The sequence below is a fragment of the Ammospiza nelsoni genome, chromosome 6, assembly GCF_027579445.1.
Source record: "Ammospiza nelsoni isolate bAmmNel1 chromosome 6, bAmmNel1.pri, whole genome shotgun sequence".
Taxonomy (NCBI): Eukaryota; Metazoa; Chordata; class Aves; order Passeriformes; family Passerellidae; genus Ammospiza; species Ammospiza nelsoni.
The window spans coordinates 37,975,423-37,990,504 of NC_080638.1; the positions used below are offsets into that span (position 1 = coordinate 37,975,423).

At 36.9% G+C, this 15,082-nt stretch overlaps 1 protein-coding gene across 5 annotated transcripts in view; it reads left to right on the top strand.

The window, feature by feature from the left end:
* The window catches only part of NUBPL (NUBP iron-sulfur cluster assembly factor, mitochondrial), a 77,503-nt gene that overhangs the window by 41,143 nt on the left and 21,278 nt on the right, over positions 1 to 15,082 (top strand). For all 5 annotated transcript variants that reach the window (XM_059475103.1, XM_059475105.1, XM_059475106.1 and 2 more), the window contains one exon: positions 5,977 to 6,070. In XM_059475103.1, coding sequence (XP_059331086.1) covers positions 5,977 to 6,070 — 94 coding nt within the window. The remainder of the gene's footprint in view (positions 1 to 5,976; positions 6,071 to 15,082) is intronic.

The following is a 15,082-nucleotide window of genomic DNA, read 5'->3' on the forward strand; positions in this document are numbered from 1 at the left end:
CCCTCAGAGATTATCCCCAGGCTCTTGTGGGTTTTCCAGACTGCCCCACAGCTGGGTTCCCTCTTCCCTTCCAGCTGATGTAATGTTGACTGGGCTTCCTGAAGAAAGTTGGTGTTGAGTGCCTTCCTGTCTCCTGGAACACCCTACAGAGAATAACCTCTTTGTTTTTGCTTTCTGGCAGGTGTTTCGTTTTGTTGGTTATACAAATGAAGGTGACAGAATACTTCAGGTTACTGTGTTTACCTTCACTCTTAACATTATTAAAAGCCAACAGAGAGGAAGAGGAGGAGACCATTTTCTGTTCTGGTTGTTGAATTGAACAACACTCAGGCATTCTTCCTAGATACTTACTTCTAAAAGTTACTCTTAACCTATATAGAGACTAGGCCAATTTCCTTCTCCTTGGATGTCTTTGTAGCAAACTGTTCTTACGGTTCACCTCAGTTTCTCTCTGAACTTGGCACAGCAGACTGCTCATAAATACCTTAGAGGGAATTTGAGCTGTTGTAGTGCATCTGTTTTTCATAGTGTCACATTGCAAGGCTTTGGGATTGGTTGAGCATCAGAGGACAAGTCAAAGGGGCAGTTGTGTTTGTTCAGAAAGTGTCCAGTTATGTTAAGCACTGTGGCATATCCTGTTGTGATACTACCAAAGAGAAAGTTTCTGTAGGGGCTAAAAATCTTCTGGATTATGTCTGGGGAATGTCTCCTTTCTTTATCAGATACTTCTGAAAGTACATTAAAAAAGTAGATTAAAATGCCATGTTTCATTATGCTGTTCCTAGATTATCTGTTTGCTTACACTGTGAAACTATTTACTTGTTCCTAATGTTTGTGTGTGTGTAAGGGGCATTATGTAAGTAATTTTTCAAGGAATTATTTTATAATATTATCATGTTACCATATTAATTTCAAGGAATTGTTTTATGTTAAAATACATGTTTTTTTATTTTAAATGCAGGTTTTATCTTAACACTTAAGTACATGTGAATAGGTATATAAATCTTCACGTAGGAGCACAATTTCTCACCTTTACTTTGCTCAGCTGTTTGCCTGTATTAAATCATTAACATACACACAAAGTAGTGTGAGGAGAGGAGAGTGGATCTGGCAGGAATAGAACTTAAGCTGCCTGCAGTGTAGCTCGTGCTGTTTTTCTGATACTGGTGTTCAGTTTGGCTGGCTGCTGCCAAGTCTGCACCTGCATAACTCTTGATTGTAACTCTGCATGTATTCCTCTTAATAAGAACAAATAAATAATATCTTCTGTTATTTAGCAAACAACCAAACATGAGGATTACTTCAAAGTCATAAGTAGCAATCCCTCTTCTGTTCTAATGCTTTACCATCTCTGCCTCATGCACAGAGGCTTCATTCCTCAGCAGAAATGTCATCTATATCTCTGTGTTCTACCTTGGGTTTAACTTGCTATTTAGAACCCCTACTCAAAATGCATATCTGGTATTTTGATTATGGATTGTCACATAAACAGAATGATTGATTAAAGTAATTTACATAGAAGCATTCCTGGGGTTTCTGAGCAAGGGAAAATACACAGAAGCACATGGCACTTAATTACTTTGCTTAACAATAAATGTCAAGTTAAACCTTTTTAAAAAAAGATGTATGCTGTGCTTAAGGAAAACGCAATTACATTTCTATGCTTTGAAATGTTTTACACACTGTATACATTAGAGGGGCAAAGACATTAACACCTCTATACATGCAAAGGTGCTGACAGATTTCAGATGCTACAAGGCAGGCTTTTGTAGCCCTATCTGCCTATTGCTTGCAAAGGGAACTCATCTACTGTAATGTGCTGTTAATCTGAGCTCATTTTCCTGTGTGAAACCGCATTTGCATACACACATACTTCTTGGAACTCATTGAGAACATGATGACAGTGGTCCCGAATTGGTAAATTGTTGCATATAAACAGGAATTGCATTCAAAGTAGTGTTTTATAGCACAGCCCGATTATTTGTTCCATTTTAATAATGTTGAATTAATGGCAAAAGTAGATTTCAAACAGCCACTCCTGATTTTATGTTCCAGTTCTAAATTTAATTAAAAATGTCTTTCTCCTCTTTCTTTCTACTATGCTGCAGTTTAGTAACATACTCATAATTTCTTCTTCTGTTAAATAAAGTGTACACTTCCATAACAAATTGTCCAAATTACATTCAATAATGTGTTTAATAAAAAGATTTTCATACTGCTGTATTCCTGTGGGAGGGTAATGGAGGAGCAACTGAATGACATCCAATCCTTGCAGAATAGAAGAAAATAAGAGGAAGCCCACAGTGAGAAATGGGGTTACATGCAGCATTCCCCAGTACAAGTCTGAGCAAATCTATATGTCTAGACACTACTACTCACTACCAGGCAAATAGACTAGATCAGTTCTTTCCAGAAATTTTGGCTATATTATTTTGGTGCAGTTCTCCCTTCTTGTCCTGAATTACAAATGAAAAAGAGGAAAATGAAACTTTGAGGATAATTACTTGAATGCATTCAAAATAAAAAACATGGTTGGTTTTGATTAGAAATGGTTTTCCAATCTAGTTTGCCACCCCATTTTCACCAGTTCAGCATCACCAGCAATAGCATGCCTCAGAGAGGTTTGTGGAGGGTGGTGCTCTTATATATTTAGTACTTAGGGACCTTGGCATCTTTGCTGTGGATTTTTCTGAACTTTTGAACTTGACAGGCACAAAATCCTGTCTGCCACCTACTCTGCTCAGTGGCAAGATGTCCTCTCCACTTGTGCTGGAATGGTGTAGCTTCTCCATTTTTCTGTGATCAAGTTTCTAAGCAATAAAACAGACTACACTTTATTTGATAGGTAGCTCATTTCTTTTTCTTTTCAATCCATGAATTTGAACAAAATATGTGAAATAAGATGTTTACACTGCCATAAATTAAATAAAGTGTTATAATTTAATTACACTATGTGTTAACAGGGTATTTTTCCTGTTGCCTAGCAATGAGATTTACCGTGAGATTCACCATGTGCTTAAGACTCCTTTATTAACTTCAGTTTTCAAAGGTTTATAACTTCATTAAGAAATCATTATTTGTAGGACAATCCAGAAGGGGCACGTTGGCTGTTTTGGGGTCACTTACTAAGAAAGTCTGAGGTGGAAAGCTCTGGTGCCCTTACAATACAGGGTAAATTTTGAAAGTATGTTATTGAGCAAAACTTTGTGTATCCCCACAAATCTGAATGTCTAGGAAAGGCTTTGAGCTGCTGGTGTTTGCTGTCACTTCCAGTAGTGTTGCACAACTGCAATGCTTGATACATTGGGCAATCACATGGAACTTGATGAAGGATACTAGTGCTTGAAGAGGTTGGAGGAGGAGCAAAACATTTGGGAAGGCTGAAAAGAAGAGCTCTAGGTCGAGCCCAGAAAGTCACTTTTTTTCACAAGAGGAGCCAGCTTAAATTTAGGGCCTGCAAGTATATGCAAAACCAGCCAGCTTTTATTTAGCTGGAGGAGAATGCATTTTCCTTTCCAGTTACCTCTGATAATGTGGGATTTGGATTGTTTTGTACGACTCCGTGAGGCAGTGCTTTACCTAAAAGGACTTGAATGTGAGCTCCTGGAAGAAATGGCTGAAAACTACTAAATATCCAGTTTTTTTCCAAGAATATACCCAAGAACCAAGTGGTTTTGGCAGACAAAGTGATTAGAAACTGTGTTAGAATGATAGTGGTGCTATGCCACTCATAGATGTGTTTCCAGACTGCATCTTGCTGCAAGGCAGAAAGCAAAAAACCAGTTTATTGATTCTACTTTGTAGAAGCATTTAAGGAAAGAGAATATGATTACTGGAATTGTATTATTTATTATATGTATATATGGACTTAACAAAAGATGCCAGAATCAAGCTTCATGAAGATGGGGCGGGGGGGGAGAGGAGGTATTTTGAATTAATCCATTAATCCTTTTTAAAAACGAAAACTTCTTATGCCTATCTAGCATTTCAAAAAGGTTCCGATTATTATGAAAGATCCAGATTTTGCATATTGAGATTTTTGCATGTTGCTTACAGGAGATCTGTGTGTTTAGTTGCAAATCTTCAAGGAATGTGATTTTGTTCATTTTGTCAACTACTAATTTCAAATTTTCACCTTTATAATGGTTGATTTTTAATTAAGAAACATAGAAATTTGAAATTCATACCTGCATGTGAGCAAAGTAGTTTTTACTGGACAAGGAGGCATTAATAGGCACTGGCATTTATCTGGTGAATAACTAAGCAAGATTAGTTAGGAAAACCAGAGTTGAAACCAGACTTTTTTTTCAGATAAAATGGCTTCTCTACCCATAATTGTTTCAGTATGTATATTTTTGCACATATATGTAGTTTTTCTTTGGAGATACATCATCTCAATATGATTATAAATGGTAATTGATTTTAGGTGGCTAGATGTATGCAATTTTTTTTGACAAAATGTGGATACTATAAATGACATAGATCAGTATCAAATGTGAAAAAATGCAGCATTTGCTGTGGTTAACAGAAATGGCATTTCCTGTTTAGCTAGACTGGTTTAGGCATGGTTTAGTGTTCCTGCAGCCTTTGTATAGAAAATGAGAAAAGGGAGGGGTGCCGAGAGTCCCTAATTTAGACACCTAAAGTTAGAATTTTCAGCTAAGCTTTTCCGTTCCTGTTCTCTCATAAATGCTCTGAAATGTTCCTTCTTCCTTAGTCTGCCTTGAAAAATTCCATTTCTCACTGGAGTGTCTCGTGGGTTAGTGATCTGGATTTCATGTAGGATGTACTTCCCCAGAAGATCACCATCCATACAAGAACTGAATGAAAATGAATGAGTATTGCCCTGACAGGGTCTAGTATTCTATGCAATAACTAGGGGACTGGCAAAGTGTTCATTGTTTTTTGCTGTTAAAATGACACTTGAGGAAATGTGTAAAATACAGTGCTCTAGTTTGGCATTTTCCTGTTTTAAAGCAGCTCATGCAGTTGCATCTTGCATCTGTTTTATGAATCAGAAACATACCATATAATTCCATTATATCTGTTGGGAAATGTTTAGATAAAGTATAGAGAGTTCCATTATATATACTACTATCTATATACTATATTTATACTATATGCTCCATTATGTAGAGTAGGCCTAGGATAATTTCTGTTCTCATTAACAGAATGATTATCTTGGTGCACTGTGCTCTAGGGAGATTTTTTTGCCTTTCCTGGAAAATCTGTCCTAGTAAAAAAATGTGAGCAATCTCAGCATTCTCATAACAAGAGTCTAAAATCTTTAATGGATGCTCTCATTTGATGTCTGGCAACCATTAAACTTTTTAAATTTTTAAATGTTAAGGATGTTGTCACTGTATAATTATAGCTGGTGATTTTAATTTAACAAATCTGGGGCGTTCTGTTTCTTTATTTTTCTTTTTCCCAACCCCTTTTTTGCCTAGGAAAAAAATACAGTACTGATAGCTCTAACTTCATAATAACAAAACAGAAAAAAAGGCACAATATGTATTAGTAAATAAACTGTAGTTTGAACAAGTGATAAGAAGGAAGGAAGGTAGTCTTAAATGAATGGAAATAACTCCTAACTGATATTTGTTGCACAAACCCCTTGTTTTTAGCCTGAGTTTTACCTAACATTTGCTTCTAATCCATGATTAAAGAGCTTAAAGTAAATATCTTAAGTTATTGCTAATATTTTTGGGGGAAATTATTAAATAATAATTATGCCAATGAAGTGAATGATGAAGTTGCACTCATAGTTTTGAGTCATCAGCAAAGATTGTCTCAGGAAAATAAGGTCTTGATCCTGTGCTGAAGGTGTGACTAAGAGGTCATCTCAGTATTATTCTTTTAGAGGTCCTTGGTTCACTTGTTTACATTACAAGAAACAAGGACTGCAGTAAACCACAAAGTGCCCTAAATAAAAATGTGTAAATCTCCACATATGTTTATATTGTTGTCTTCTAGGTTGACTGGGGTCAACTGGACTATTTAGTGATTGACATGCCACCTGGGACTGGAGATGTACAGCTGTCAGTATCACAGAATATTCCAATTGCAGGTATGTATATTGCTTGACTGCTTCAGAGATTTGTAATTCATTAGGTTCGGTAGCTTTAGAAAAATCTTATTTTAAAGCACCAGTCAAAAATTACTTTTATTTTTCTTTCCAGCATGCTGAGAAATTGTTTTATCAGTGATTTTTAATATGTTATCATTACAGTTGTGTTGCTTTATTTTAAGCTAGGTTTTGAAAAGATGGAGAAGTCAGCTGTAACTCTTGAAGGAAAGACAGTCTTGCCAAAACCTGCTGAGTTTTGTAGTAGAAAATTCCCTTCTCTGTACATACTACATAATAAAGAGAATAAAATAAAAGAGTGATTCATACCCATTTTCTTAGATACAGTACCTAGTAGGTTGCATGTGTCAATAGCAAAGCAGGAAGGCCTTTAACTCCCAGGGTTTTAAGCAATGAGGTGAAACATGACTGTGGCGCAGAGGTTTTTGCGAAGGTAGAATTTAATTGAATAATGTACATAAGGGCAGTAAAATTATACAGTTAAAGAGTTGTGGCTTTATTAGGGGCTCTTTAAGGTACAGTGGCTATTGATAATTTCTGTTACTACAGTGCACCTAAATGTCCTGATTTAACATAGAAATGGTCATTAGACTCTTGATTTTCGAGAAATTGTTGTGCCCTTTCCCCACAGAACTCTGCACTGCTTTCAGCAATGTGAGTGGTTATGGTGCACTGGGTCCTCTGGGACAGAGAGGTGATGGCAATTACTTTAATCCTGTATGTCTTGTAAATTTTGCTGATGTCTGATTTTTGTTTGAATTCTGAAATGGCTTCACTTTGTTCCTGCAGTTGTTCAGTTCAGCTTACTTTTTTCATCAATCCTAGCTTCATAAAATTAGGAGTGATAGCATCACTTTACATTTGTATTTCCCATTAGTTGGTTTTGTTGACCGTGCTGAAGTTGACTCTTGCAGTTTTAAAAAAACAATGCAGTCTGCTTTTGATGAAGACAAACACAGCAGACAAGGAGTGATAAGATATGTAATTCCCTGTGTTCTTACTGGCTTGATGAATTTGTGATTTAGGAAGAGTTTTCTCTCTTGTTTATTGTGGCTATTTTTCACCCTCACTGGAAGGATGTGTTTTGTGTATTACAGCTTGAATAACTTCTTTATTCTTCTTTCTTGTTTTGCTTGTTACTTGCTTTCTGTTTCTTCTTTCAAAGAATCCATCACATTGTTTAGCATGCTTTTATTTTCTTCAGCTTGGTTCCTTTCAAAGGTGTGGAAGAGACTGTTACAGATCTTGATGATCATATCTTTGGAGCAGTGTACAGAATTGTGTTGGTTTTTGCAATTTGTATTTTCTAAGCACTCTGTCTTTTACTTTGGTACAGAAAGTATTTGGTGGTGTGCAACTCTGTTTCCTTTCTGGTTTTCTTATTCTTTATCCTTTGAAGATGCCTTGAACAGTCATGGTGTTAGTGGAATAATTTCTCTGTTTTTCCTCAGAGACAACATATGTGTCTTAGTTTAGTAAATTTAAAGTGCATTACCTAATTTGCATGAAAGTTGTTCTTTGATTTGCATTCGTGCATATGTGAGATACTGTATTTGCATTATGATTCTTTCATTATTAATCTGTGGCTTCCTTGGGATAAACAGTGTAGAATATTTTAATTTTGCCTCTAAAAAAATTTACAAAACCTGCACACATATATTATTGCCAGCCACTTATAGAATTTTGAGTGAGAGAAGGAGCCCTGGTGAAGATGTTTTGTTTGTGGCAGGTTTGCCCAGATGGGGCATGAAAAGCTGTAGCTTTGCAACATCTGAGCATAAGAGAGACACTGCTAGGATATGTGAAATGATACTGGGTTTTAATTTTACAGGACTGGTTTCTTTTCCTGCATCACAGGTCCCATAGCTTTCTTGAGTCAAAAGGAGACTAGAGGAATACTTAACAGGTGTAAGAACAATACGAGATATGTCTTATAATTCCAGTAGTCAGCCTTATAATTCCAGTCTCTTAAATAAGAGACTGTCAGCCTCAGGCAACCTTGACTGAGGCAGCAGTTTTGTGTGGGTGCATTTCCTTTGAAAGAAGGTGGAAAAGGAAACTACTGTGACTTTTGGTTTTATTAGTCTTAGTCACCTTACAAGGAAACACATCTTATTTAGTGTATTACTCTTTAGTCGTCTGTAACTTTGCTCATGTTGCAGTCATTCTTCAACAAACTCGTAGATGAGGAATGTTATAATAGCTTGAAAATGTGGTACCCATTTCTGCATAAACACCACTGCTTTCTTCAGATGCAAGTTTGCTTTCCAAATAGAAATCCAGGGTCGGTCTGGAGAAAATGGCTTTGTTCTTGTCCATTGTTATTTAATCTGTACTGAGTTCTGCTTCCTTACTTCTTTAGTTTTTTGTTCCATCTTTTGCATGAACAAAACTTCCAGAAATGGGTTCTTTAGCATGCATTGAGCTTGGCAAAATTAGAAACATCCTTACATGTTTTCCAGCTTTTTGAACATTTTAAAAACAGAGGTTTAGCTGATGTTATCATGTTTGCTATCAAGATACAGTGTGAACTAATGATATTATGAAAGATAAGGCTTGTGCTTCCTTTGCATTACCTAGTTGCTAAATTGAGAAACTAACTCGGTGGAGTTGTTTGGTCATTTAGCTAAAGGAGGCATAAATGTAATAAATATTATTGGAGATGGATAATTAGCCTCTTTAAAGACTGGGAGAGCAGTTTATTATTCTCTCCCTTCAGTGTGGGAGGGCTGTGTGGGAAGCAGCAAGAGCATCTCTGTTCAAGAGGCAGTCTCAGAGCCATGCACAAGCACTTGTGCCTTGTGGAGAAGCTGCATTGTGGGGGCTGACCATTAAATTAGGCTGTCTGCTGCCCTCTCCTTGTTAGCGTTTCACTGAAGTCAGTGTTAGTGAAGTGTGACAGCTTGACAGCTCTAGAGACTCATCCTGTCTCAGCTGGCAGAACCAGCTCCAGGTCAATGCTGGAATTGTTCCATTTGCTAAAGGCTTGTCATATCACCCTTTTCTTTGGATATTGAGGTGCCATAGCAGCGAAAACCATTAGAAGTGTACATCTGCCCAGTGGGAAGCTGACTGAGACTAACAAATAATTTCACATCTTACTGAGCAGTCTTTTAATAATTACAGTAATGAGTATTCAACTGACTGTTTGTAAAAGAGACAGAAAGGTAAAAGGCTTTATGTTTTATTTCAGTGCTCCTAATTTTCCCACCTTCTGAAAGTAGCTTTTTTCCCCGTACAAAGCATATATTATAATCATTGTGATAATAACCTCTGAAAAGGTTGTTAATAGGAATAGAAAGACAATTAGTCAAGAAAAGCAAAGGGAAAGCAATGTAAATACTATTTTGTTTCTCAGGTTCTATAAAAGCAGAAGCATTTTCATTGTTAGTCATACAGGAAATTACTTTTGTCACCTCTCATATTTAAAATCAACATAACACAGAGTTTGTACCATTTTTTAATTGCCTTATCCTAAAAATGGTGTAATTTTCATGAATATTTGCATCTTTCAGCAATATGTATGTCTTAATTATCTCCTGAATGCCTTTTTCAGGTTTGGCTGAAATATTTATTAAAGGAATTTCTATTTCTTCAGATATAAATTTTCAAAGAATTCTGATTAATAGGATTTCTTTTGGCAGCAGTATTTAATAGATTATTTTAAATAAAACCAAAAAGCATATTTTTTTCTCTACTGGTTAAACATTAAAAATCCTATTTCTATTCAATGTACATTGAATAGAAGAAAGTAAAGGGATGCCACCGACTTGAAGATATTTGGCATTTTTAAATTCTTTGTCATGTGACCACCATACTTTCAAATCAGATTATTTACTCATATTTGTGGCAGTGTCACACAGACCAGGGTGTAGTCTTGTGCACAACTACTTAATAACAGTGTGTGGGACTGAACAGAACCAGATCTTGGCTCAATATATAATAACATACAAGAACAGAGAGTTGCAGGTGATGAGTAGACTGTCTCTTCAGAAACGAACATTTAAAAAGTAAATGGAGAATTTAAAATCAGCTTTAAAAAAATACTGTTGATGTTTTATAAAGCTGTGCATGATTTAGCATGGAAAAGAATTGTGACTTGTATAAGGGTGACTTTTGAAGTTATGTGAAATTGAAAGCTGAGTAGGTATGGTGCTGTTCTCTTGTCTTTTCTGAAGAGAAATGATCAAAAAAAGCCCAGTGCTGCTGTTCACATTGTGTGTAGCATACAGTTTAAGAAGTGTATCTGCATTCTGTCATTGCTCTTTGGGTAAGAGTTTGTTTACCCCTTGTTGCACGTCTCTTACTCTGGTGCACAGCACAGATGCAAAGCATCTGATCTTTCCTTTTGCTTCAGCAGTAATATACAATGTTTTCCTCCGTTTCTGAGCTTGCTTTCTTCTGTGGTGAAGGTACATAATTGGTTTCTGCAGTAAATTTTGGAAGCTGTTTTATGGGAGCCTCTTGGGTAATAGTTAATTTTACTTGATCTAATTCTGAATGGCAAATATTTTTAATATCAGATTTTGATGTAGATTTACTCTTCATTTCATGCCATATTTTGATGTTTTAGATTGCTGTAGGAAAAGAAAGGCAAGTGGGTTTAGGATAGATTGAAAAACAGAAAAAACCCCTGAGTTGCACCAGTGGGGATTTTCAAACAGTTCTTTGTATTTATCCAGATATAATTTGCATGTTGAAATAGTCTGCTTCTGTTGTCAAAATAAATGCAATTGACAAATGCTAATTATTGTCAGGGTTATTTTAGCTTTGGACACTCCTGGTGCTTCATTATGAACTGTCAGACTCAGTAGACTCTGTAAACTTAATTTAGAGGCCAAAATATAGTATGAGTTTACACATTAATGCCTCACACTCTTTCAATATAAATTTAAATTTCATTCTTGGCTCATGGAGTTTGATTTAACACACATTGCCTGTTGAAGCTGAATTGATAGTGTATTCAGTGCAAGTTCTTTAAATTTTATTGTTTCTGAAGAATAGTTTCCTGGTATTCAGGAAAAAATTGTGAAGAATAGAGGCTTTGCAAACTGAGCTTTCTGAGCTCTGGCAACAGTGGCTAACTGTACGCTAAGTACTAGATCAACTGCAATTGCCTTATTAGTTTTTAGACCAGTTAGTCTGAATAGGAAGAGTAAACTAGCCTGGTGTTCAGCTGACAGTTGCTAAAGGTGAGAGAAATCCATATGGATAATAGTACTGTATTTTCTCCTCTAGCTATTTCTTCTGAAAAAAAGTAAATGTTCAAATCTGCTTCTTACCATCCCCACCTCAAGGGGAAAAAAGTAAACAACAGAATGGTTTGGGGAGCTGATTTTGAAGTAATCTCACTGTTGTCTTTTTCTGCAGTAGAAAAAGACAATTTACCCAGTTCTCCTCTTCGGTTTGGGACCTCTCATTTAAAGAAAAAATAATATTCATTTATCAGAGAGACTATTTGGACTTTACTCTTGCTTAGTACAATTCTCATAATAATCTAGACATGATTGGCAAATGCCCTTGAAAGCAGGAGGTGGAATGGAGTTTAGCAGAAAAATGCTAATTCAGATAGCCAAGAAAGAGTGCAAAGTGGCAGTGTCTGTGAGGAATTAGCTTTTTGCTTTAGACCTGTACTTTGCAAATAGTGCTTGTTCACAGATTATGAATATTTTCAGTGTTTTCACTTCACTAAATAAATACTTTATTGTAAATTGCATTAGTGTGACACGTTTGCCATTACCAAAACCAAACATTTTACCACAGTGAGAGTTGTCCTTCCACACCTTTCCCCATGTGATCTGGTGTGAAGTGGATGATATAATACTTACTAATCAGTATAGATGAGGGCAGTTTAGCTTTAGGGTGACAGCTTTATGCCACTAACAGTTCCACTGACCAGGAGGAAGAATATTGGTGTAAGATTTCTGTTCTTTTTTCATGTGGGCAAGTTGGTAGTGTCCGGATCTTTTATTACCTGCTTAGTTCTTGGGCAAAAGAGGATGTTTGGAAAAGTCCCCTGTGTGAGCAGTTGTTCAATGACTGCTCCAAGAAGAAGGTAGCAAGCAGGCTGGAGGTGTGATGCAGCCAGGATCTAGCCTTTGGGACAGTTCTGAGCTATATTACGAGGTTGAAGTGAGGATCCTGTAATGCAAAATCACACTTGTGGCTTTTTTAAGTTGCTGTTTGTAATAAGATGCCACATGCAAAAGCTGAAGAAACTTCTTTGTAAGGTTTATCCTAGGAGATGAACCATTTTCTAATGTTAGTTTATCTCTAATTGTTGCCAGTTGAAATTACAGCAAAGACAGAAGTCTTTGTTCTTGCAAGATTTTTTCTGCATCTTTAAGTGCAAAGATGTATCTGTAATTGCAGGCAAATTTAACAGAAGGTCAGAGGGGCTCTGAAGAGATGTATGGTAGAGAAGAGTCAGGTTAACCAGGCTATTTATGACTGGAAGACATCATCTAAAAGTTTGAATTTAATGCAGTGGAAAAGGTAGCACAAGCTGCAAGAAGTGCACGAGTGATGTGATCAGATCAGGCCATCTACAGCTTTACTGAGGCCTGAATGTGGTTCCTTGCTAAGAGTGTTCAGTGGCTGTCAGGCAGCAGATACGATTATTCTGTGTCTTTGTCCTCCAGAACTCTGTCAGTCTGTCTGGTCAGTTATACTTCACAGCTTTTGAGGCGACACTGTTTGCTAAGAGGCTGATATAGGACATGGTCTAATAGGTGTGTGTGGTGGGATCCTTAATCTTGGATGAGAGACACATAGCTTCATTCTGAAATCTATCTGTGAAGACACTGGAGGGGAAAAAGAATATATTAGGGGCATCCTTTTCATCCTAAGGGAGACCTTCTACTCTGCAGCTGATGAGCTGCTTTTTAGAGATCCATGTTTTTTGCTTGGGTACAAATTGACTAATAACTAAGATTTGGTGACATTTCACCTTATGCTTTGTATAGGTGATATTTTCTATACCCAGAAATGATAGATTGTTTAAATGCTTGTAATTTGCTGAGCACCAGTCCACCAGAAAGGTACCAATGTGCTGTGTAGGCGCATCTTTCTTTTACTGAGGATTAAGGACGTGGGGTTGAAACAGAAAGGCAAACATCAATGGTACAGGGTATTGTTAGTTCTGTCTCTAATGTGTCCTAAGGATTAAAAATACAGTTAACATAATTTTTACTAATGCAATCTCCTCTGGGATGCTGAGTCCAGTTCTGGATCCCTCAGTACAAAAGAGTCATGGAGCTCCTGTAGGTAGACCAGCAAAGGGCAAAGAGGAGGAGATGGCAGCATGTCACTTGAAAAGGTCAGGGGCTGTTTAGCCTGGAGAAAACTGAGAGGGGATCTTATCAATGTATATAGGTATCTGAAGGGAGAGTGTCAAGAAGGATCTGGGCTCTTCTTGCTGGTACTGAGCAGTAGAAGAGAGGCAGTGGGCAGAAACTGATGTTCAGGAAATTCCACCTGAACATAAGTAGGAACTTCTTTAATGTGCAGGTGATTAAACCCTGAAGCAGGCTGCCCAGGGAGGTTGTGGAGCCTCCATCACAGAAAGTACTCAAAAGTCATCTGGACAGAATGCTTAGTAACATACTCTAAAGGACACTGCTTGAGCAGGGAGATTGGACTGGGTGATCTGCAGTGGTGCCTTCCAGCCTGATCTGTTCACACATTGTGTCATTTGGTGAACATGTATCAGCTTTTTGTCAAAGGAAATACATAAAAAGTAAAAAATAAATGGAACACGTGAGTAAGTAGATAAGTCAGTTAAACATAAATGTACTCTACTTAGATATCCTTAGTATGCTCAAGGCACAGAAATTATTTTTCTGCACACAGCTGCAAACACAGAATTTTTAGCATGTTCCAGTGTGCAGTGTGATCAGTATTATAGTTTCTGCAGCTTCACTGTTCGATTTGTCAGCCTCAGTTTGTCTCATTCAGACACTTTTGTAAACATTGCACGTATTGCTTCAAGAGACATACTGTGTGCATGAATTCCATCATATTTTGTTACTTTATTGATCAAAATAACTCTTTACTGCTCGATATTCCCATTAACTGTGTAGAGTCAAGATAGCAAGGAAAGTGTAGGCTGCGTCCTTTTCTTGCTTATCATTTGAATAATTTTCTGAATTAAACGTATGCAAACTTATTCAGGGAGGGGAGCACTGTGAAAAGTCTCATTTGCCATATTTGGTTGCTAGTAAGGGAAATAATGCTGCAAATAATTTGAATTCTTGAACTTCAGGTTGGGTTTGTTGGACTAGCAGATGTACCAAAGAAAGAGAGAAGACACTTGCTTTATAGCATGTTGGTGTAAATCAGTACAAGCTGGCTGTGAATAAATTTTGCCTGTAACTAGCTCAGAGTAAAAAGGAAAATAGGAGATAAAAATCTCAGCACCCTCAACAGCAGCTTCTTGAGCACATTGGCTTTCTTTCTATGGAAGAAGCCATGGAAATTGTCCACAAGCATAATTTTAATTCATGTATTTCAGGAGCCACAAGTTTTTTGTGCAGACAGTTGGTGCTTGTGGCAGCCCAAACTGTACCATTGGGTTGTTTTGGCATTTTTGGTTTTTTTCCCTTTGGATGAGAATTTGTTAGTAAAATATATCTCTCTGTTAAGCTACTTGTGGTTCTTGTGGGTGTTTTTGTTGTGCATAGTCTGTCCTTCATGCCATGCCAATTATTAGATTCTTAGAACAATTAATAATGAACAGAAAATGTAGACTCCAGTCTCCTTGACTGCATATTAGGTTCTGTGAAGATCCAGGGAATGCTGAGCCAGCATCTTCAGAGAAGAGTGTGAATAAAAGTGTGTATACACACAAGACACATTTCTAATTTTGCTTGGAAACAAAGCAGTAATGAGCATTTTTGTCAAGTATTGAAAGATTTTTGTTTTATAAATATGCAGAAATCTCAAGGACACTGAGTCTCAATTATTTACTTGTGGCCTGTGCTTTTAGGGAAAGGT